The sequence below is a fragment of the Ixodes scapularis genome, unplaced genomic scaffold (assembly GCF_016920785.2).
Source record: "Ixodes scapularis isolate PalLabHiFi unplaced genomic scaffold, ASM1692078v2 PGA_scaffold8__174_contigs__length_109621045, whole genome shotgun sequence".
NCBI classification, from domain to species: Eukaryota; Metazoa; Arthropoda; class Arachnida; order Ixodida; family Ixodidae; genus Ixodes; species Ixodes scapularis.
Window position 1 is genome coordinate 71,402,207 of NW_024609883.1, and position 23,010 is coordinate 71,425,216.

The 23,010-nt window shown below is 45.9% G+C and overlaps 1 protein-coding gene across 1 annotated transcript in view; it reads left to right on the forward strand.

The window, feature by feature from the left end:
* The window catches only part of LOC115324605 (transcription factor AP-2-epsilon), an 83,420-nt gene that overhangs the window by 4,168 nt on the left and 56,242 nt on the right, over positions 1-23,010 (forward strand). The window contains exon 2 of the mRNA XM_042286916.1: positions 21,666-22,283. Coding sequence (XP_042142850.1) covers positions 21,666-22,283 — 618 coding nt within the window. The remainder of the gene's footprint in view (positions 1-21,665; positions 22,284-23,010) is intronic.

Genomic DNA, 23,010 nt, shown 5'->3' on the forward strand with positions numbered 1-23,010 from the left:
CTAAAAACATCAACCCCGCGTTTTCCATTCACGGTCGCCAGACTAGCTCTCGAAGCGTGGCTCTATGCAAACGTCTATACACCCTAAGATTCATATCGTGCGTCTAGTTTTCCGCCACGATCAACAATGACGTGGTTTAGGAAAAGCTTCCGGGACCATATTTTTGTCTTCTTTAATTATAAGTCATACCAAATATCTATAGTTGTTTTTGTCGCTTTTTTTTTTTACGAGAAATTAACAAGTAGATTTTATCAAAAACACAAACGTTTAGATTAAAAAAAAAGCGCGAGCATAGTTTTCTACATTTGTGTTAAAAGGGGCATTTAAGTAGATTCTCAGGTGGTATATTTATGGTGATATAATTCAATCTACGTGATTCGAGCGTCCCAATAAAGAACCCCGAAATTGCACTCGTGAGCGGCCGATTCCCTTCTAAAAATCTAATCAAACATCGTGACGCGCCCATTTTCCAGCGCATCGGAGCTGATACGTCTCCTACGCCCAAATATTTGACGTTTTTGCCAAAGTATAATAGAACGGGCCTACAAATAGCAATAATAGTAACGTTCGAAATTTTCACGCAATTAACTATTTTCATTGGTCAAATTTTACGGAGGTGGTGGTGAGGACCCGAAGATGCCCCCCCCCCTTTCCCTCCTTTCTTTTTCCCCAGGAGAATATATATGTGGCCGTGCGTTCCTATTGCTGTGAGTTTGCTAGGGCGTCTTGCCATCTAGAACTATAGTCCTATTTATTGACCGTAGCCCAACGAACTATGTGCAATCAAAAGCAAGCTTCTGCAAAAGACACTTAGATGCCCATTTAAGAGAGCACGGAAACAAATCGTTCTTATTGAGATTTACCGAAACGTAGGGCCAATGAGTGAGCCGACCGACTCAGTCCAAATTAAATCTCGTCACATTTCAGAACAAACGAAGAAAAACTGCAACAGCATAATTAGATTTTCATATATTTTATTAGTAATTTTATCGGAGATAAGTTTCTGTGGCATTTTCGAGAGAGGGGATAGCCTGGCCCACCTTCAATCGACCCTCAACCACGTGCGCCCGTACCTTTGACTTCATAGCCACAAAACGTTGTCTCCAGGCAGCACAGATACTTTTTCGATATGAAGTAAAAACTAAGTCTCGGAGCAGGCATTTCTTTTTTTTTTTTTATTTTAAAGTAAAATCGGTGTTAAAAAAAAAACGTGTTTCCTAGAAAAAAAATTGATATGCGATTCAGCTCTAAAAAAAAAAAAAAAATGTTGAAGGGGATTTTTCATTGGTTTGCTCAGACTTTACGCGACTTGAAAACGTTTGACAGAAAATGCATCGGAAGGCGGTAGCTAGAATAAGCAATTGTCGGATCGCACCTTACGTACGCTTTCTTTTGTATCCTTACAACTTCATTTCGAGCTGTTGGACCTGCGCGTGCGTGCTCAATCCGCGCTTGAAGTGACGACAGAAACTCCCTCTAGCAACGCAGAACTCATTCGTATACGCTCTAGGAAAAGTTTCTGATGAAGCCTTTTTGTCCGCAATTTCTATTAATTTCGAAGAAGAATGAGAGTCTAACTTTAAACCGTCCTAGCATGCGTACTAGGGAGCATCACCATTCAAAGACCGGACATCGCGTGCCTGTCACTATGTCGGTAGAGGTCGTAGGATGATTTCATAATGACTTGCACTGGTATGCACCTTTCCAGGGCTTATCATCGAGACGAAAAATGACGGGTCACTGGTCAGATATTCCGCGGAACAGTGCTGTTGCGCATTCTCAGAACGCGTTCCATGACCCAATAGACGGATGGATAGATGCTAACGGCTGAACCCTTTATAACGGGCGGTAGCTTGCGCCACCTAGCCTAGGAAAAAAAAAAAACCCGAAGATTTCTTTTCTGGCTTTCCGAAGTAAATTTTCCTTCCCCTCTGTACTTTCGTAACTATCAGCAGGCAGCGAGGGGATATCGGCTATTAGAGAGCGACCATTAGAATACTCCGCCATTCACCTTCTGCGCGCTGTCGTCTTTGTCTACTGGGTTGTGAAACGTGTTCTGTGCACGCGTATAGCTTTCTTCCGCGAAATATTAGATGCCACGCATGCGTCCGTAACTCAATTATTCGACTTTTTTTTTTTTTTGTATGAACAGCATCGGGAGAGCCCATAGGGCACCCCTGCTGCGCTTCCGACCGAGTCGTCATTTCTAATGATTGTTGAACGTTGCGGCCATCTCGAGCCTTAGCTGACTACGACCGCTATCGAGACGCCTGAAGACCGGTTCTCACATACAGTGAAGCGCTCATGCAGCGAGCTGTTGACGTGTCGTCAGCTACTTATCGTCTGCTATGATGAGCAACAGTTCTGACGGTGCGAAACAAAAAATGGTGAACGCTCCCGTCGGCACGCGCTTAACGCAAGGTCAGCGCTGTGCTTACATAGCTCCGCTTTATGTGTGAACAGGCCTCAAAAGTCTCAGTGTTAACATCTCGACAAAACGGGTGCGCTCGTCACACCACATCGTACGGTGGAGAAGTCGAGATCAAAAAACATTGTCCTAGACTAGGCAAGGCACAGCATCCGTAACCGAGACAAATAAAAACATAATAAGTCGACCATGCTTAGAGTTTCCTGGAGGGCTGGTGGTGATTTGCCGTCAGCAAACCCCTCGCGTGACGGTCACACTTAGAAGCACGCTTTGATGCCGTGATTTCATTTTCCTCGTTGCGTTCAGTCCTTACCGACTTTCATTATTGTTTCTTTTTTTTTTTTTTTTACGATTACAAATTCGTTTTAGTTCTCGACGCTTCTGCTAGGTCTCCAAGCGTAAACTCCTCGGTCATGTTTGCCCGCCTACCTCCTTTGTCGGCTTTACAGTTCGACTGAAACAAAAAGATGATCGTGGTTCGCTGATTTTCCACATTGTTCCGCCCAAGTTGCCATGTTTCCAAGCCAAAGATAAAGACAAAGCCAACATGTCATAACTATCCTTACAATAAAATAGCACATGTAGTTCATAACCTTTTCCGTTTATTATCGTCGCCAGCCAGGTTTTCTCAACAACCGGTGTGTGCGACAAAAAAAAAAAAAAGAAGAAAAAAGTAAGACATTTTGATTTGGATCAAGCAAAAAAATATAGAAGAGGCAGAACAAGACCTAAAGACAGTCGCGATAAAATCGTAAACACCTTCCAGCTCCGTGGAGAAGGCAAATTGATGTTTCCCACCATACCGGAAGTTCCACAGTTCATGATGGCGACGACTACATGGAAAAAAAGCTATAGACCTATTCTACAAAGGCGCCGCCATCTTGAAATGTCCTCACTTCCAGTATGGGCGGAAACATTGTTTTGCCGTTGTCATGCCAATAGAATACATTTAGGATATACGTATAACCGTCACCCGTTATCATTTTGTCTCCCCTTTATTTTTTTCATATTTGGAGGTTAAATATTTTATTATTTTTTTGTCGCCCATACTGCATATGCCTACTAGATGGCTAGTGACGACAGTAAGCGAAAAAAAAGTCTATAGACACGCTATCCACACTTTAACGACCCTTTAAACTTTGCAGAAGTGTAGTAAGTTGGGCGAGTTTCCATGCAGTCTCGTCGTATCGACCCTTTACAAAATATTTTCTACAGACTTTTTTCAGCCGAAGTCTATAAAGTGAAGACGCAATAAATGCTATAAAATTTCTATTACCGCGTGTCACTAGACTTTCTGCCACCAAATTTCTATAGAATTTCTATACACTAGACTTGATAGAATAAGCTGTAATGCGGAAAGCAGCATCGCACCCAGTTGGAACGGAACCTCTTTGCGGAGGCATGCTTTTCCGATGTGTCAAATAATTATCGCCTCCAGGAACACTTTATAGTTGGAAATTCAGTTCACCAACTTTTAGAAACCATATTTCGTCTGAATTATTGATTAGAAAAAGATTAATATACTTGAAGACCTTTAAACTTCTTGCGTGGTCTTCGCTCAAATGGCGCTGGAGCAGTCAACACCATTGACCTTACACGTACCGGATACGTGTCATGAGTGCTCAGTGACGTGTGTATTTGGGGTGTCTGAATATGTCAACACAGGAAGTTGCGAGTGCATGCTTCCATTGATCTGTGTGACAAACGTAAAACTAATTTTCGGATTTTTTTTTTTTAAGCGAGAAGTTGGTTAGCTGATTTTTGAAAAGGACTAAAAAGTTGTTAGAATGAATCAATATCTGTGTTCAATACAAGTTGAATCCCTGTACACCAAGTTCTATAAAAAAGATTTAAGAAAAGGCGGCCACAATGCATTAGACCTTTTCGTCCTCCGTCACGTGGGCGCTGCCATCTTGGAATCACGTGACGCGGCCGCCGTAAGGTGGCTTCAAGTCGTCAGTCCTCTCTACCCTCCGCGCCTTGGCGAAGACGTTGTTTCGTATCCGTGTTTTTGGTCGCGTTTTACCGCGCTTGCCCGCCTTACTTTGTGAAGTTTCGTCTGGTACCTATTTTTACTATCAAACTGCATGCCGTCATTATGCGCGCAACTTCTGAACTTGATTTTATAGCACGTTTTGAATCTTTGCAGCGTCGGCGTACCGGATACATGTGCGGAAAGGAATCAGCGTTAGCACTAACGCACATTGAGTACGTAGACAGCTCTAAAAGTCACGAGGATTGAGAGGCCAATAATTTATGACAGCGCGAATTTGCTTAAGTGATAGTGGCGCAATAAGAAGCGTAAGGTCTATTTATGGGGATCACGCATTTGGGATCTCAAAGAAGGCAAATATAGTCAGCGTAAGGAGTCACTACGTCTGTTTCTTGAAAACACCGTGCTCTGCCTTCATAAAAAATCCAAAACAGTGGCTTTTGATTATATGGGGGACTCATTTTATGCGCTATAAGCATTCGCTTGATTCGTTTAATTGTCAATTTAGAGATACGATACATTGTGCTAACTCTTATGTCTGCAGTCATTCAATTCTCTTAATATATTCAATTCAAATATTTTTATTTAGATAAAAACGGTTGGGCTCACCGCGTGAAAAACGTGTCAACGAGAGCCTCCGAGTGCGTGACAAAAGCGCCCGAGGTATGCATTATGTGACCCCGAAAAGGAAGCGCCTGCATGAAAATCCCTCGAGTGCAGCATTGTTTACGCCGCATTTACCCTATACTCGGCCTAGGATGGAGCGTCAGAACATTTCTCGAGTACTTAATTTCTTTAAAAAACCGATGGATACAATATCCCGTCTTTTTTTACATTCCATGCGTCACTACAGGGGGGTTTCCCGGTCGGAAAGGGGGTTTCCCGTCGGCAAGGCAAACAGTGAGCACTAAGCGTGCGAGTTGGTCTGCTTTCTGCGATTCAGCACACAGCACACTCAGGTCGTTGGCGTGCGTTTTCACTGTGCCTCTATGCATTGGTTTCTTCGTTAGTTTATTTTTATAACTACTAGTATCAGCGGGTACGTCCAGTACTGCCAGTACGACATCCGTAATGTTCCCTTGGCATCATTTCAGTCGTTTCGCCGCCGAACCTGGCCGAACGAAGAACACGATCAGGCGAAGGTGTTCGTAAAAGCCTTCACACAATTAAGGATCGTAGCTATGTCGTAGTTCTCAAGGTTGCTCATTACTACTTTATCGCTGGCTCTGTACCACAAGGGATACATTTATATCACAGATCTAAGCGAAAACGACATAAGACAGCCACGGGTCCGCTGAAACGGAAATTAACGTAATTGAAGCCACCTTATGGCGCCGAGTGTGTCAGCTCCCTGGGAAAAAAAATTGGATACATTTCTTCTGGAATATCTCGAGCCTCTGTCAAAAGTAGACATTTTTGTAAGCCGCCGTGGTTGTTTGCAAGATAGCTACACAATCAGCTATGCGTACCCCGTCGTGCCTTCTGCTTTTTGTGCCACGTCCAACAAGCTCCATTAGCGGAGTCACGAGCGAGACCGACGTTATTCGACGCGCGGATTCTCGGAACGCTGAAGGAGGTGTGAAAATTCCACTTCGTCTTTTGGTAAACGACATGCACGGAGCATCTCGAGTGGCACGTTACGCCAGCTGGTTCCTTAATGGTCGTCTCGTAATCAACAAGCAGTCTTGTTTTACACTGTAGAGTCTACGTCAGTTTTTGCGAAAAAAAACCATTAAAGAGCGCATCTGATTGCTTCCGGTTGTTACTTTGTTCTTCAAAAATCATTCTTTGTCGGCATATCACCCTGGAAGAGCTTTTGTTTTCCGCACACTACGTTTGAATATCTCAAAAGCTGTTGAATTGTTTTTTTTTTTTTTTTTCGTCTTCAGTTAGGTGGTGAGGATTACGTGTCAGCACATCCATCGAGCCAGTACATCCATCGAGCCATCACATTCATCAATGGATGTAATGGCTCGGTGGATGTACGGGCTCGATGGATGTATTGACATGCGTATGGATGTAGCTGCTCGATGGATGTAGTTGCTCGTTGGATGTAGTTGCTCGCTGGATGTAGTGGCTCGGTGGATGTAATTGCTCGCCGTTCCTGTTATCATGCCTAGCGTGCCATTACATCCATCGTGCTAGTCCATCCATTGAAGCCGAGATTTCCGTCGTGGGGCCGCAATTATATTACAGCTGATTACTTTGTTTGCGTTATTCATATTCTTATTGGTTCGGAGCCTCAGCAAACAAGGGGTAAGCCACAGAACATTAGTGAATCACAACTGAACTCAACGGGGCATTCAAACTTCTTTTTTTCTTGTCGAAAAGCGAAATAAAAAGTAAGATTATGTGTACCGTCCTAATCCCCTATTAAAGTAATTTGATGTAAAAGATTTAATTTTCGCAATGACCTAATATTCGCGAGGACCTGAATTTCACGATTTGATCAAATTCGCGAGAAATTCGTCACGCGAATAAGTCACCCCATGAATACGAATACATTGCGTATATCTCCCTTGCACGAAATGTTCTGCCCGCGAAATTTCCGAAACCGGCACTTCGCGAAATGTCGAGCCCGCGAAATTAAACTCGTTTCTATTGAGTTAATTATGAGAGTTAAAGAGCAGTAACTAATGTTTCATACATGTGGAAACAACAAACAAGGAAAATAACGCCTTGTCATTAGGATCGGCTCCCAACGGCGGAAGTGGTGGCGCATGCGCAAAGCGGGCATACGACGGCCACGTCGGGCCCAAACACTTTCGAGACGGGTTCGCGGAGTGTCTTCATATGGCATGACACCCATACTCCCTCTTGATAATTTGAAGTTCGAGCTCCGTTAAATCCGATAAATTCATCAGGACTGGGGGAGGCTCGTGCGGCTTCGGTGAGGCCGAGGGCCGCACAAGGTGCATGACGCACAATGGGTAATTTTACTTGCTTTTGTGCATTATTCATTTTTTTTGCGTATAACTCCTGAGATAACGTGAACTATTGAAAAATATATGGCTCGTTTGCTGCTGCGTTCACTGAGGTCGGGCTCAGGGCAAGATGATAGGCATGCTAAGCGGATTCGCTCTTTGATCTTTTGCCTTGCAGGCACTTTATGGTGAAATTGCGCCACGCGAACCATGTTTACAAATGTACAGATAGCAGAAAAACCTTCTAGGCTTGAGTACGGAAAACTCCGAACATATTCAGGATCGCTAAATTCGCCTGGGTTAAGGCTACACCGCTCCCCACATCAGTATATCTCGCTTTGGCCCGTTATTATGATGATGCGTTTTGCCACCTCTCGTGACGATGCGACTACTTGCAACCAGGTACTACCGTGAGACAAGACCGATTTTTAAGCCTCTTGCGACGGCGGAGGACCGGATGCGCTGCCGCGGAGCAGGTCTTACGCCGTCTTTTCTCTCTCGGTCGTACTCGGTTGCAAGTGTCTGAACAGCGCTTAAAAGAGTCGGTTCAGACATTTGCGTTTGACTGCGTTACGACTGGTTTCAACCAATGGCGATCCTCACGACGAGCCAATGGGGAGTCAACGCAGTCAAAGCAAATGTCTCAACCATCCTTAAGAAAATTACACTAACCCTTTCGCAATTGCTGCTCGCACCGGCACAAGCGGTCGCAAAGAGTCGTTCATAAGCAAACGCAAATGTCTGAAGTAGCTTTCAAGAAAGAACGAAACGAAATGTGTAGCGGAGAAAATTTGCGTAATTGATGCATGCAATGGCACGTTTTTGGATGAAGCTGCTTGATGGATATGATAGCACGATGGATGTAATGACACGCTTTGGATGAAGTTGCTCGATGGATGTGATGGCGCAGTGGATGTAATGGCACGATGGATCCAATGGCACGTTGGATTTGGTTACACGCTGGATGAACTGGCCCGAAATGGATGTACTGGCACTATGGATGTACTGGCACTATGGATGTACTGGCACGATGGATGTAATGGCACGAGATTGGACGGATTTGCTCGATGGATGTAATGGCACGATGGATGTGCTGGCCCCAAGCCGGTGGTGAGGGGGGGGGGGGGGGGGGGGTCGGTTCAATCCTTTCTTCCGCCCGTTTCAATCTACATGAACCTCGTGAGGGCATGCGGTCGCGTATCACTGCTGAGTGATGATCGTTAAGGACCCAAGTCTAGCGGACGTACTGCACATTAGACTCCTTTATAATTACGCCCCCTCACGGTCGATCTAAAAAATACTGCAAAGTGGCGCGCGCAAAAAAAAAAAAACACAAACAAACTGGCAAGTTTATGACTGATATATTAATTTATAAACGAACCGGAGCGCCCCTAGTGGACGCCACCGGGGCCGCGCATGCGCGGTAGAGTGTGGGCCAGAAGATCGCCGTCGCCCGTTTACAAAACCATTTCAATGCTATGTTATCGGTGTGAGCCCCCGTGCTCTTTTTCGCGTTGGAATTGTTGATTCTACGTCTTCCTGGCAATGTCTGACTACTTGAGCGGTCTCAGTTAAATTACTGAGGCTCGTTACACCGCAAAACTTCGCGTGAATGATGTGACATGCGGCGATTCATTCCGCGTGTGCGCAGCAGAATGTACGCCAAAGCCTGATTCGCATGACGAGATTCTGCTCGATATTTTCAGTCGCGGGGTAGCTCGGGCTGCAAAAGCATGAACCGTAGCTGAGATGGTCGACGTCGATACTGAAAATCGCAAGCGGAATCGGACCGAGTGAACCGGGCATAACAAGTCGGTGATGGCGCTGGTAAATATCAACATCGTGTATCTACTGCTTACACCGATCATATTTCCCAACCAAAATTTAAACTTAAAAGTCTTTTGAGGCCTGCACTTACTTCTTATCGCAATTACCGGGTCAACGTTTGGTCTACGGGCCGGTGTCGTTTGAACGAGCAGACAACAAGCAAAAACATTTGGAAGAGCAGACGACAATTCGAACGATCAGGCGGCCGTTTATACTTGAAGTCTAAGGCGCACTGAACGTAGTCCGCAGGTGGTCCGTACCACTTGGCTGTTTTATCGCTTTAATGTTGGAAGAAAACGAATGAATGAGTCGAACGACGAGTATCCGTGAATTCAACCCAAAGTGCTTCCCGCTCAAGCACTCATGGTCCGACTTCGGCTTCGGCTGGTTTTCCTTCTTCAGGGCACCTACTCACGTTCTCGGACAAACCGAGCACGCAGAAAGCACATGACAACTGACCTTCAAACCTTCTCCGACTCTTTTGGTACACCCTCGGTAGCGGCGTTTTGACGAGAAGGCAGGTTTCTGTCTGCTTCCTTCCATACAACACAGGAATGAACGTCCAACATGGTGACCTCCGCCGACAGCTGCAGGCAGGACATGCGCCCGACGCGCCCACCACGCCGTGACGTAACAGAGCCGAGTTCGTGTATACCTGCCGTTTTTATGGTGTCTTTCGCGCACGTCACTTTGCAGCATTTTTTGCAGACCGACCGTAAGATGGCGTAATTTTCGAAAGGGTCTGTATACGGCAGAGACACCGGGCGTCCATCGAGTCTGACGAATCTCACGCCGTCTAAAGATACACGCAACACAACTTACCTCGGTGTGGAGGGGACACTAGCTCTTGTGCCAGTTGTTTCATCGTCGGGAGCATAACTAGACCATTTAACATGTCCAACCATTTACATGCGGAAATTGGGTATACTGTCGTCTAACCTCCGCACGGAAAGTAACCGAGAAGCCACTCCAACCGCCGAAGCACAACAGTCACCCCAGAGCCTGGCTAATGTTCTCGCATCGTGATTTGTTCCTTGGGCGAGCTTATCGTCTAATGCCACAATCTGATTGGCTGTGGGCCGGTAAGAGGATGGCCGGGACTCGCCAAGCTCTGCGTTTCTTCAGCTGTCAGTGACTAAGTTGGGAGTACTGAGGTTCTGATACATGTGCCGCACACGTGATCATTCTTGATTGGGCCCACGATGCTTTTTCTAGACCATCCCGATGACGGAAGTAATATCTCAACTGGGTGAGAGTGGCGGGCAAATCCAAGGGCTATATTTAGTGACACCTCTGAAACTCAGAAAGCGACCTGGCAAGGGTATAATTATTTATGCACAAAAAGGAAGCGTGCATTTATGTCACGTACATGTTGTATGCATAGAGGCTACGAGTTACAACATATAACTTGATGGGACTTTGAATAACGTATTAGGCTGAGAAATAGATTATTGTAATGAAATTTGAGAATTTCGATTGGATTGAACTTTGCTCTTCTAGGTGTCAATATATAAATTAAGACAATTGAATGAAACCTTCACATGTAACGGAGGTATGCACAAAAGTGCGCAACATCCCGAAAAAGATATGTGTGTTTTTTTTTGTTTTTTTGTGCGCTTAAAACACGTCTCGTTTTTTGCGCACATTTCGGAAGGGGTAAGTTCATGATCCTATTATCGCTATTCAACGCTTATTCATAATTGCGCATTAATATCACTTAAGAACTCAGGTCAAGTTTCACGCACGCAGGCTAAATGTATCTAGTTCCCCATAAAATAACCACACCCGCATACATTTTTAAGCTAACCAGACCTCTAAACGGCGCAACAGAGGAGGCAGGAGGCAGCCCATCTCATACCCAAGAAGAACCCGAGCAATTATTTCCCTCGACGTTCAGGCTGCGTTCCCTCCAAAACAAAGTTCAAAAGTCGAGAAAAAAATATATGTGGCGCGATGTCGATGGCGATCTGCAGCCTGGAAGCATCCAGAGTTACCTATACCTACCAAACCTCTCCCCGGAGCGTCGCTCCGGGTGGTTCTCGGGACTGGCCGTCATTTATTTTGCAATTTTGGGGTCTCCCCTCTGCCTCCTTCTCCGCGAGGGCAGCGGCAGCCTCATCGCGGAGCAGCGGTTCTTGTTTCTTCGCCCGCGGCCATGCTCGCCGTCTCCGCAGTCCTTGGGCCCTCACGTGCGTCTACGAGACCTCGTTCAGGGAGGAAGAAGGGAACACGCGTACTCCAAGACCTCAGTCGACTTCGCGCTTGGCGCCCGCTGTGGACGACAGCACGTGCGCGTCCCGTCGTCTTCGTCGGTATCGCGAACGAGACGACGTGAGTTGGCTAGAAGCCCTCACTGTGGCTGCCGGCGCGGCGCGTGGATGCTGTCTTCTGCTGCGACCTCCTCTGGGATTGGATTGGATTCGTACCGATGGTGGCCGTACTGCATTGTGACTGCGCCAGGTGTTTGGGTGTATCGTCGTTGTCTGCTGTGAGGGGGCGTGACGTGCTCGCTTCGCGGGGATGGTGTTGTGGGGGACAAAAAAGTTGTTATTGTCAACAAGCCAAGCGTCAAAGGTCATCGTGAAGTCGCCCTCTGGAATAACGCGGCCTTGTTGAAGGCTTAGCTGGAGGATTCCGTGCAAAGAGCGGGGTCGTTGGAGGCACTCAGGAACATTGGGCATTTTGGGTGTCGAAGACGTGACAAACAGCACAAGCCTGTTTTAGCTCCCCATTGAAACATAATCTCAGTCCAAGAAGGGCTGGTTCATTCCGGACCGATTGGAGCCATCGCGGGCTAATCCGTAACCTGCCGTGACTAAAGGAGGCTTATCTGGGGATCAGCCGAGGTGTTTCTCTGTCACCCTTCGTCTTGAAGAGAAAGAAAAAAAAAAAGCTTTATTGTAGGCATAGAACTTGCCCCTGAAGCCATGACCTCCAATGGAAATATCCAGCGTCATCTATGCTTTCACGTCCTTCAGCATTAGGCCGCCCGTTATCCGGTTAGAAAGATCCACAAGGACATAACGTGATCTGTAATCTTCCCTTCGGTCCCCAGCACGTTGAGAAGCTGAATAGAACATTGCGAGTATTACCCCAAAGTGGGTCAGTGGTGCTCGGTGCTCAAGTCCGTGCCTCCCTGCAACGCCGTGCCCCTTCGCCAGGGCTTCGTGATCAACGCAGCATTGCGACGAGTGCGCCCGTGTGAAAGCGGTCCGTCCACGCTTTCGCGTTTTTGATGACAACAGACCGTGAGGTCGGATGCACCCGGATACCCCCGATTGCTAGCAAGTGACGACACTGTGTTTGCGGTGAACAGCTGATTCGCCGACACCAGATCCGCGGCGCCATGCACATATATGGTAAATTCCCCTGCTCGTTTTTTAAACCATGTTTCTTCGTGTTATGCGCTTATAAAGCTGAAAAAATAGTCCCACCAAGAAAAAATTGTTAACTACTTGTCAGCAAGGTTCGTTATTCTTGGGCGTGAACAGCTGGCCAAAAGAGCACGTGTTTGCAAGCATGCATTGCAGTCGGAAATCACGAGAGTCATCAAAGAGCTTATCGAGAGACGGATTCGCATTTTTTCTAAATCTGCTTTTTTCCTTAATATGATTACGGGCAACTATCGGGTCGTTCGCACCATGTCGAATTCGGCAGCGGTTTTCCCATTGGTCTCCAGTAACTCGAGAAGGAGCCAGATAAGGTAAAAAGGAAGTGGCCGCTGTTTCTCTGTCCGTTTTGTCTTCATTGAGTAGGCCTGGTTTGCCTCACGCTCTACGTCTAGAAGTCTGAATTCACGATACTGTAGCTTGACATCTTCCTTGATGATATGCGTTTGATAGGCGTTTCTGCAGCTTTTTAATACATGTTATTCAGCGGTCATCAAATTGTTTATTGAAATCTTGCTATCCTCTGGCAGCAAAACCAAAAAAAATCCTCGCTGCGCTGACCCCTAAACTAATCATTCCCCTTTTTTTCCCCGACGTGTTTCTGAACAAAAACTTTTAGTTACTCGTAAATATTGATGGCCTCTAATATCCATTGAAACATTGCTTTGAATCAAAAGTATGCTAAAATTTCATTTCATTCTCACTTATTCAGAAAGTGTCGAGCACATTAATACCCCTCCCCGCCCCAATCTAATATTCCGTTTTTTTTTTTTGTTTTTTTTTTTAGCAAAAGAATTGCGTTTCTTAGTCCGCGTAAATTAACAACGCATCGCTGGAAGCTGCAACCCCATAAGAATGTGACGCTCGCGGTTTGGACAGAACGCGATAGTTTGAAAATGTGACGGTACGTATGTCTTAAAAAAATACATTATCAAGAAAGAGGAGTATTTTCCTTTGCTTGAAGTGTCTTTCACCGATATAAATGCCACATATGTCGACAACGTCAGCTCTTTTGACAATTTGAGGCTGAGGTGGACGTCGACTCATTGAGAAATTTGACATTGCTCTTTAATCTTTTATTCAGGTAACGTCATGATTTTAAATTTTCGCGTTCTATCCCAACCGCTAGCGTCACGTTCTCACGAAGTTTCAGCTTGGTGCGAAGCGTAGATTAGTTACACTGACCGAGAAAAACGGTTACCCTTTCTCAGGAACACCCGATACAATAAGGTTCTAAAAATACGATGACAGCTCAATGTCGTATCGGACTTGAATAAAACTTTCGTTCCGGAAACGAAGACAAACACCTCTTACATTGTGTTCGCTTTTTAGTATGAAGCGTAATTTGCCATCCAATTAGCTTCAACTAGTGTTCCATGTAAATAGACAATGCACTTTTGAAATCATTAGAAGCTCGACATTAATAGAGTGTGGTGAAATATCATTGCAATCGTCCATTTTACGATTTTTTTTTTTTAACTCCCTACTGTAGAATGCCGCAGGTTTACTGGCTGACAATTACCATGGATTTGGAAATATATACCGCAGTTGTACGCTTAACACAAATGGTTGTCTCGGAAAGAATTTGATACAAACTAAACTCCGAAGTCTTTGCGCATGTACTACCCCGGTGTGCATTAGGACCACGAATCATTGGTCTTTCTTCGTTTAGTTAAGCCAATGAGAATGTAGATCGTTAACGTATTAAAACTGTCTCGCGGACTCGATGAGAAAATAGTGTCCATTCCCATTGACAGCGAAGCTGCGTAACCATTGGAACATGATTGCGAGCGGCCTTCTCATTACCCACGCTGTTGATTGGAAGGCCGATGACCGGTCTTCCCAATTTATCACAGGGCAATTTACGTATGTAGCGAGTCCGAGTACAGGAACTTTGAATCCTTTCATCCCAGATACGAGGTGTGACCCAAGAAAACTCACACTCCAGGGCAGTGTGCCACCATTCAGTGGTGACTGTAGGCTTACATAAACACGTTAGGTACGGACAGCCATTGTTAGCTTATTATGGTCCCACTTGGTGACTCGTTCCTTGGTGATTCTTATCAGCTAATGCCGCATTCTCGTTGCCTACGGAGTGATATAAAAACAATTAGAACTCGCCACACCCTGCGTTTCTCAAACTGTCAGTGACTATGGGATTGTCGCAAACCCTTTTGTTTAACGTGAAAGTTCGACCGATTCGGGGAACCTTCCACCTTGTGGCGAAGTTCGACGAAGTTCGACTTTTGAAGGGCGTTGCTCGACTTTTGGGCAAAACTTTCAAATATTTGAGAAAGACTATTTATAAGATAGTTTGATTTTTTTTTTTTGCACATAATAAAAGCAAACATGTACATTTTTAATAATTTAGCTTGCTCGTTAATGCGACGCGTTACACTTAATAAATATTGCATGCCACTTCCGCATGACGGCGTCAGCTCATTCTCAATTTCCGCGCACGCGCACGAAGGTCGAACTTCAGTCGAACCTCTGCTCGAACTACGCGGTCGAAGGTTCGAAGAAGTCGAACCTCGGCAGGTTCCTGACATCCCTAATCGCATGGTAATGACCCCGCAGAGATACCCGGAAGTGAGAATCGACAGCCACGCCCGCCGTCACATTTATCTGCAGACCCGCCGCCATATAAAGAGTTGACGCTTGGCGCGCTTGAGGTCAGAGAACCCTCATGAATCATCATCATCAAATCACCGCATCGTCTACACGGGTAGAATGTATCTTCTCGCACATGCTTGTACCTTGGCTTCTTCTTAGCGGCGCCTGCCGGAAAATTTATGTTCAGCTGGACAAACAGTGTAGAGGCAGACACTCCTCCCTTGGAGCAAACATCGTCAGTCCGCAATACAGCTCTTGATCCTTCTCGCTGTACACGCTGTCAGTCTGAAGATGAGTCTTTCGTGTTGAACTGTGTGCGTTTCTCGCGTCTGTAGCGTTTACCCTTGAATGAACGATGACTTGGGTTCGTCGTTTTGAGAGGGGTGTTGCGTTCTCGCGCGGTTTATTTGCCGAGTTAGTCGGAGGATATAGTTTTCTTAAGAAATGAAGTGGTCGCCCGCAGGTCGGCGTGTTTCGTCTGGGTAAAACGACACGTGGGTACAACACTTTGTGTTGCGAGTTGGAATACTTGGAAAAGTAATATAATGTCGTTTTGTGTAATTAAATGTACTGCTGGGACGGTTGCAGTAATTTTAGTGACCTTATTTTAAGGAGGGAGATATGTGTAACTGGGTGTAGATGTCGTAACAATACAAGCTAACAAACTTTGGGGAATTTCGAGCCCTCACAACAGCGGCTGCTTAACGTAACAAAGATTTTTTTTTTTTTTTTTTTTCGAAAACGCCATGTATGAAGCATTTGAGCTCTGAGCATTACCTGTTAAATCAGACAATGGTAATAACCGAGAAACATAACGTTTAAGATGAGATATGAACTATAGGGATATAATTTTTGTAAGCTTGATGTTTTTTTTAATTTTTAATGGATACGTAAAAGCTTGTTTTGTTATAAACGCACAGTAAATTATCCGCCTTCAGACACGCCGGCAGCTCCGAGAGCCCTTTTAGTTTTTCTACGGCAGCATAAACCCCTCTTTATTTTGTAATAATATATTTTGTTGCCAAGTCCAGAGTTTGACTAAGCACCTCTCACAAATTGTACGTAAAGTGCTTATGAACTGTCGTCTTTTTATTCTTCTCTGCCCTGAGATGGCAGAATACTCGCTTTGCTAATTTTGACGTATTTCTTACTTTCGTAGAACCCCTGTATTTTGTGGGGAAGATAACCTTAGCACCTTCCTCTACTAGGCCATGAAAAGAGCTGTGTTGAGGCTAATTGAAAGGTGGAGAGAGTATTGTAAAGGAGGAAGCGAACAGAAGTGGAAAGCACGAAGTGTACTTCGGCCTTTAAAGGGAAGCTGAAGCGGTTTGAAATGATAAAAACTTCCAAGGCCTGTTTAACGATACTCCATTTCACCTTACGTCCGGACGCAGTGGATGGTATAAGCTATCCTATACCAATCCCGCTCTGTGGAGGTAGCCCGTGGTACGCTTTCCGCTCGTCGCCGTGCCCCATCTCCAAGGTGACGTGACACTCACACGGCCTTGGATTGGCCCCGATGGCTCGTAGCATCCGCTGCGCTCGGACGTACGGTGAAACGGAGAATAAAGCCCAGCTATCACGGATATCATATTCGTTAGGTTCGTCGGCTCGCACGAACACCGCTCGTCCCACTTGCTCCTCCTGCTTACCGCCCTTTGCATTCCGACGCCGAGATTTCAAAGGGATGGGTTCCCTGCTAAGAAAACAGACGAGTTTGTACCTGAAGAGTACTCTGTTTTTTGTTCGGAACATGTTCCGTACGACGCATATGAAAACAATGTACGTATTGCCGGAGTCACACTGCATGCACACCATACGAAATACAGTCTGCAAGCACGAATCAACGCCATATCCGTGGTTCGAACTTCGAATTCAGCGTCCCAAGTTTTTATTTGAACTCCATTGTCATTCGGCATTCGAAGCACAGATGGCGAGGGAGGCAATTCATTGCATTCGAAGGCACGCGCAAAGAGGATACGAAGCTAGGTTGGAATCACAGGGTGACTCTTCTAGAAAAAACGCAATTACGTTATTAATTGTGCGCAGTGTACTGGAAAAACAGCGATCATATGTAGCCGAATAGCAGGCTTTCACTGGCTCTTTTGCGTTAATCGCTTGATATTAGTGGTTTTCTTTTGGTTTATTTTTATATGGTTGAAGTGGACCCTATTTCCCGTACCGACTCCGCTACCCGAGATTGTATTTGTTTTTAATCCCCTCCACTACCAGTTACTGAGGAGTGTAGGGCGCATGTTGGTATTATCCGGTCATGCAATTACTCATGCTACTTTCACAGTGCAACTTGTTTTAGCATCCTTTTTTTTTTTTTTTTTGCAGTGGCGGATATTTTTTGGGGGCACATATTTTTACGCCTAAACATTTATTTTGTTATATTTTCCTTTCACATTATCTTCAAAAGCGCATTATGCAAAAAAAAAAAAAAACGCGTAACATTCAATAGTGAATTGATGTTTTTTTTAAATTTATTTAAAAGTTACGGAGTTTTTTTTAATATATATATTAGGTTCGTCCAGAGTCGTACAAGTTTTGTTTTAACACTTTGAAATTGCCCATTTCCCGTAATTTTTTGCGAACGTACTAGCATCGGAAAAATCTTGTGTTCCATAGAATGATTCTTTGTGCCGTAGAAATGAGATCTAACAGATGATAGTGCTCGGTGGTGGTCTAATTCAGTCAACAGATCTTGAGATAGGCATGTGAATCTAGAGGCCCAGGAACCCCTCAAGTGTTCGGCATAAAATTGCGGTCTACCGGGAACACATCCGTCTAAAGCTACAATTGCGGGATAATTGGTGGCAAACAAATAAAACGCAGCAGAGGGTGCAGTTATTCAATTTAAAAGTTAAATCACTGCACTGAAGGTTTATCAATGTGATATTGATGAACCTTCAGTGCAGTTATTCGACTTTTAAGTTTAAACACGCAAGGACATCGCGGTGGCAGAACGGCGACCCTGTCTCATCCCCCGTCTCCTTTCAAAGGAAGCCAGTTCATCCTTGGGGAACAATGGACCTTTTTCGAGTAACGAGCGCCGTCTGGGGAGTTGTCTGCGAACTATAATAGAAGAGCAGCCCAACATGCCTCCGCCCGTCAAAACACGTCGGCATCGTGCCATTGTATCGGTTTTCAGTGCTTTTCATATCCCATACTACCGATACTAAAAATAAAGCGTCAAAATAGACTAAATACGCGCGAAGATAATGTTGCGGTCGTCATTTTCGCAGGGCACCGCGTCCCGGTGTCCTGCAAAAATGGCGACAGCGGGAGTGTACGCATGCGCAGAAGCTTACAGGAAAAAGGTCCATTCCGCCTGCACGGCCAGCTGCTTCTAAGCATGAAGGCCGATGCGTGTCGGATTCTTGTCATCTGACGACCATTTTGGGGAAAGTTACGCTAATCCGGCCTAACGGTCAACAGTACTCCATTTTTTAGAGAGTTTTAGGGAACCGCTTTTGCACATCCCATACTTTACAATGGGCCCTTCGGTACGAACTGCGCATGCGCTAGCGCAGAAGACTCGTACATGCGCAGTTCGTACCGGAGGGCCCATCGTAAGGTATCGGATGTTCAAACAAGGTTCCCTAAAACTCTTTATTAGGGGGCTTCGTGGACCGCGTTTCCCCCTCCGCTAAGCACTCCGCAACGAACAAGCTGCTACTGCGCCTGCGCGTCGACAGCCTTGCCTGCAGAGTTCCGGGTAAAGTAGCGGGTTGCGGAGAGCCGTTGGGTGACGGCGAAAACGATCTACGAAAACTCCCTATTGTCAACGTTTTACGTTACGATAAGCAGAAGCCAGGACGTTCCTGCACGTAAGAAGCCGGCCATGTCGCGCCGTTACCCTTCGGCGCAAGCGGTTCCTCGTGTGTGCCCGTATTACTGCGGGGGTGATTTTTCGGCTTTGGCAACGGCCGGAAAGCGTACTTTGTCACGTCGAGGGTCCTCTGGACTAATGGCCCTTTAGGATAAACCGAAAGATCTCGAAAAATTAGAAGTATACTTCATTTCAGCTTCCGTCCGAGCGCAGCCAAAGGCTGAGGGACGGTTCGCAACTTCGAGAAGAGCATTCCTACGCACCAAAAAGTAGTCCGCAATATATATTTTTTTTAACAATTGTTGTGCGCGTAAACATTGCACAATATTCCAGATGTGTACTGCCGAGAATGATTTGCAACTAAAGGATTTAAATATCTGAAGTTTATGTTTTTATTAATATATGTAAATGCATATGGTTTGGTGAAAACACGTTCATCCGCTGGCAACGCCGCCACAGCGCTCGGTTTTTCTGTGTCATTTCGCTCCCGTAATTACCGTAACGACCGAATCATGTGCTTCGCTGCTTTCCTCACCGAGTCAACCGAGTCATTTCAAGACGCCCTTTAGCAAAGGCACGTTTGGGCGCCAGGCGCGAGAGGTCGTGATGATTGTCTACTTTCAAATTTGGCAGGAGACTCCGGCCGCGTCGTACCGCGAATGCGTGTTAAGCGCGAAACACATGTACGACGAAACCGTCCGATCCGACGTCCGACCGCGCAATACGACGGTCGGAGGCGAGGGTTTTCAACGCTCTCCGATGCTACGAAAACCCTCTCCCCCCAAGGTCATTCCGGCAGTCCGCACGTCGGATCGGACGGTTTCGTCGTACATGTGTTTCGCGCTAACAAGAAAAGCGCCCGGGCCACTCCAATTCACTGATACGCGGCAAAATCAGGGCCCCCTTTTACCTGCCGATCACATTGAACGCCGAGAAGCTAGTGGGAAGGACTGCTCCTCAAGTCCAGGTATATGCAGACAATACAAGGAAACATCAACGGCCGAGTCATCGGGCACCTTGCAATGTGTACTTGCATCTCGAAACTATGCCTGAATGCCGAACAAGTGGAAAGCTCGAACACAGACGCCAGCGGCCAGGCTACGTACTGATATCCCCTGTGACAAAATTTCAGAACGCAAAAGGGCATTTTTTTACACTTGTAGCAGTCGATACAGTTGATACACCCGTAGCAGACGAAATACTCGGCGAGCGCAGGCGGCGCGGACGACCGGCGGCGCAGCGGAGTGATACAAAAGTGCAGGCGAAATCGCGTGACCTATTGCTGCCGGCGTGTGATTGGCTTCGGCCAGACATAGCTTTGGCTGCGCCCGGACGGAAGCTGAAACGTACAAGAGCAGAAGATGGTCTTTTTATGATGTAGTGGCGCGTCATACGTTGCTCGGCAATCGCTTCCGTTTTCTCCGATTTTTTTTTTTTTTTTTTCGTTTAGTGATTATGTTGGTTCAAGCGGTTGTGTCATTTGAGCTCAGCCGGCACAAACACGTCAAAATCGACCATTACCTCTTCATTTGTTTTTCGAAAAGCTCTTTAGCTTCCCTTTATCTACCTTTTGCGCATACGGTTTGTTATTTTATAATATTAGAATCAAAATTATACAAATGACTGACATAAGAGAGATGTCCTTCAATCCTTCATCTTTCTAGTCAGAAATATTTTCAACAATCGGATATCAATACTATACTATCGCTCCGCAACCGAGGAATTAGCCATTAGAAACGCTAAGAGAACAGATCAAAAAGCGAGAAGCGTTAACAGTATTATTCATGCCCTGTATTCTTTAAGCTCTTACTGACTATATAATTGAGCCCCACATCGATACTGTATAGTGTCTGTTAAGTGTGACATATATATATATTTTTTTTGTTGCTGTTTACGTTTGAAATTAACGACAACGTTTGATACTTTCCTAACACGGATTAGACATTTATTTTAGACTACCGGAGAATTTGGAAAGTCGACTGAAATATGTCTACGACACAATCTTCTCCGGATTGTCAGCACTTTAACAGGGATTTTAGCGCCTGCCATGGGGAACCGGATGCGTTAGCACTTTGCTGTGAAACTAACGTTGAGTTGAGGCAACTCTGAGCGCGGTTAAATTAAAAAAGAAGTGAGACACGTAACCAACAAAAGAGCATGTTGGTTAAACATTCTCTTGGAGATCTAGCACGTGAAAAATCACAAGAAACAACGCCCTCTTTTTGTCCTGATTTGTTTTTGCCCTTCTGGCACAGGGGGTTAAAAAAAGGGAGCTGAACACGGGAAATACTGAGCGCCGACATCTGTAGTCCTGGTCCGGAAATAAAGAAAGAATAAAAGATTTAAAAAAAAAAACCGCGATAGAAGAGCGGAAAAAGAAACCAGACGACATGTTGGGCATGTTCGTTTGACCGCGACGACTTGAAGTTGTTTGAGCACCAGTGGTTTTCACCTAGTAAATACGAAAGAAAGCTAGAAAGAACGATAGGTACAGTGCTTTGAAGTAATATTTTCTTACTTTTTTTTGTGTGTATTGTAGCGTCGCCAGTGATCTATTACATTAACTCTGTTTTGTGACTACGTGCGTTCCAAATCCCTGGAGAACAATCGATGAACCAACACCCATATTCATGCTCTGCTTCCCTCTTTGTCGCAGGACCGGCGTGACCTGGTCACCGGCCACGCAGCCGCCGCAGCAGCAGCCGCGGCCGCCCTGGGCCCCATCACGAGCCTGAGCTCCCCAAATCCCACCGCGGGCTCCCTCGTGTCCGGAGGCCCCGGCTCCGGGAGCTCCTCGTTCGCCGGCCCTCCTCCCCCGCGCCTCACGCCCTCGTCGGCCGACTTCCAGCCACCGTACTTCCCTCCCCCGTACAACCTGCCGCCCACACAGCAGCAGCTGGACTTCCACCACGACCCGTACGCCACCCACCACCTGAACAGCCTCGCCGGAGCGGGTCCCCAGCAGTACCACCAGCTGCACACTCCCGGAGGCCACCAGCGTGGCTCGGTGCTGGGCAGAAGACCGGAGGAAGACCTGCTCCAGGCGGCCAACATGCATCTGCCTCCTTACGGTGCTGGAGACGGGCGTAGAACCGAGCCGACAGCGTATCCCCGGAGGCCCGATGTCCTGGTGCATGGGCATCACCATCCGCACCATCACCTGACCGAGCAAGACTTGCTGAGTCTGCACGGTGCGGCGGGGTTGCCGCCGGGGATTGTGGAAGACGGCCAAGTGAGTCCGTGCTCTTCGGACGACGGCAACGATTTCCTTGAGGTGAGTTTTTCTTTCTAATTTGTTTGCTTCGTTCGATACACCTGGGAATGTTAGGGGATCGACAAATTACGGCTGGCGTCGACTTCGCTCTTTCAAGACATATTTTGTTGGCGTTTCACTTTCATATTTCTTCACAGCTCAGAGGGATCAGAACATGAAGTTATCTTGTTTTCGCCATCGTTATGTCAATCAGTTTCCGTGTTTTTCACGGCTTAACGTTTTGTTCCGCCAGAAGTACCAAAAGTACTAGAGCAGCTGCACTTCAACTTACGTGGGAAGAGCTGACTCACCGGCTGTAAAATATGCTTCCCCCCTCCCCCCCCCCCCCCCCTTTTTTTTTAGAGCTCTAGTAAACTTTTCAAAATTATGTATTTTGCCAATATTGAAGAGAACAGTTTTAACTTGTAGGGCTTACTGAAAACAATATACACACTACGCGGTGTAGGGGCTCTTCAATGTAAATATATTCTCAGAAATGTGATTTGGGCGAAGAAAAAACAAAATGCTTGCATTCATAATTTTACGAAATTTTCCATATATTACGTTTGTTTAACCTTCCATACATAAATACGTAAAAAAACGAAGCCTGATTGTATTAGCCTTCTTTTTTTTCTTCAAGGGTAGTTGTAGACCGGAGAGATGGCTCATATCGGATGTAGCCGTTTGTATACATGAGGTTCAAACGTCTCCTGGACGGCCAAATACACAAATAATACTACTAATCCCA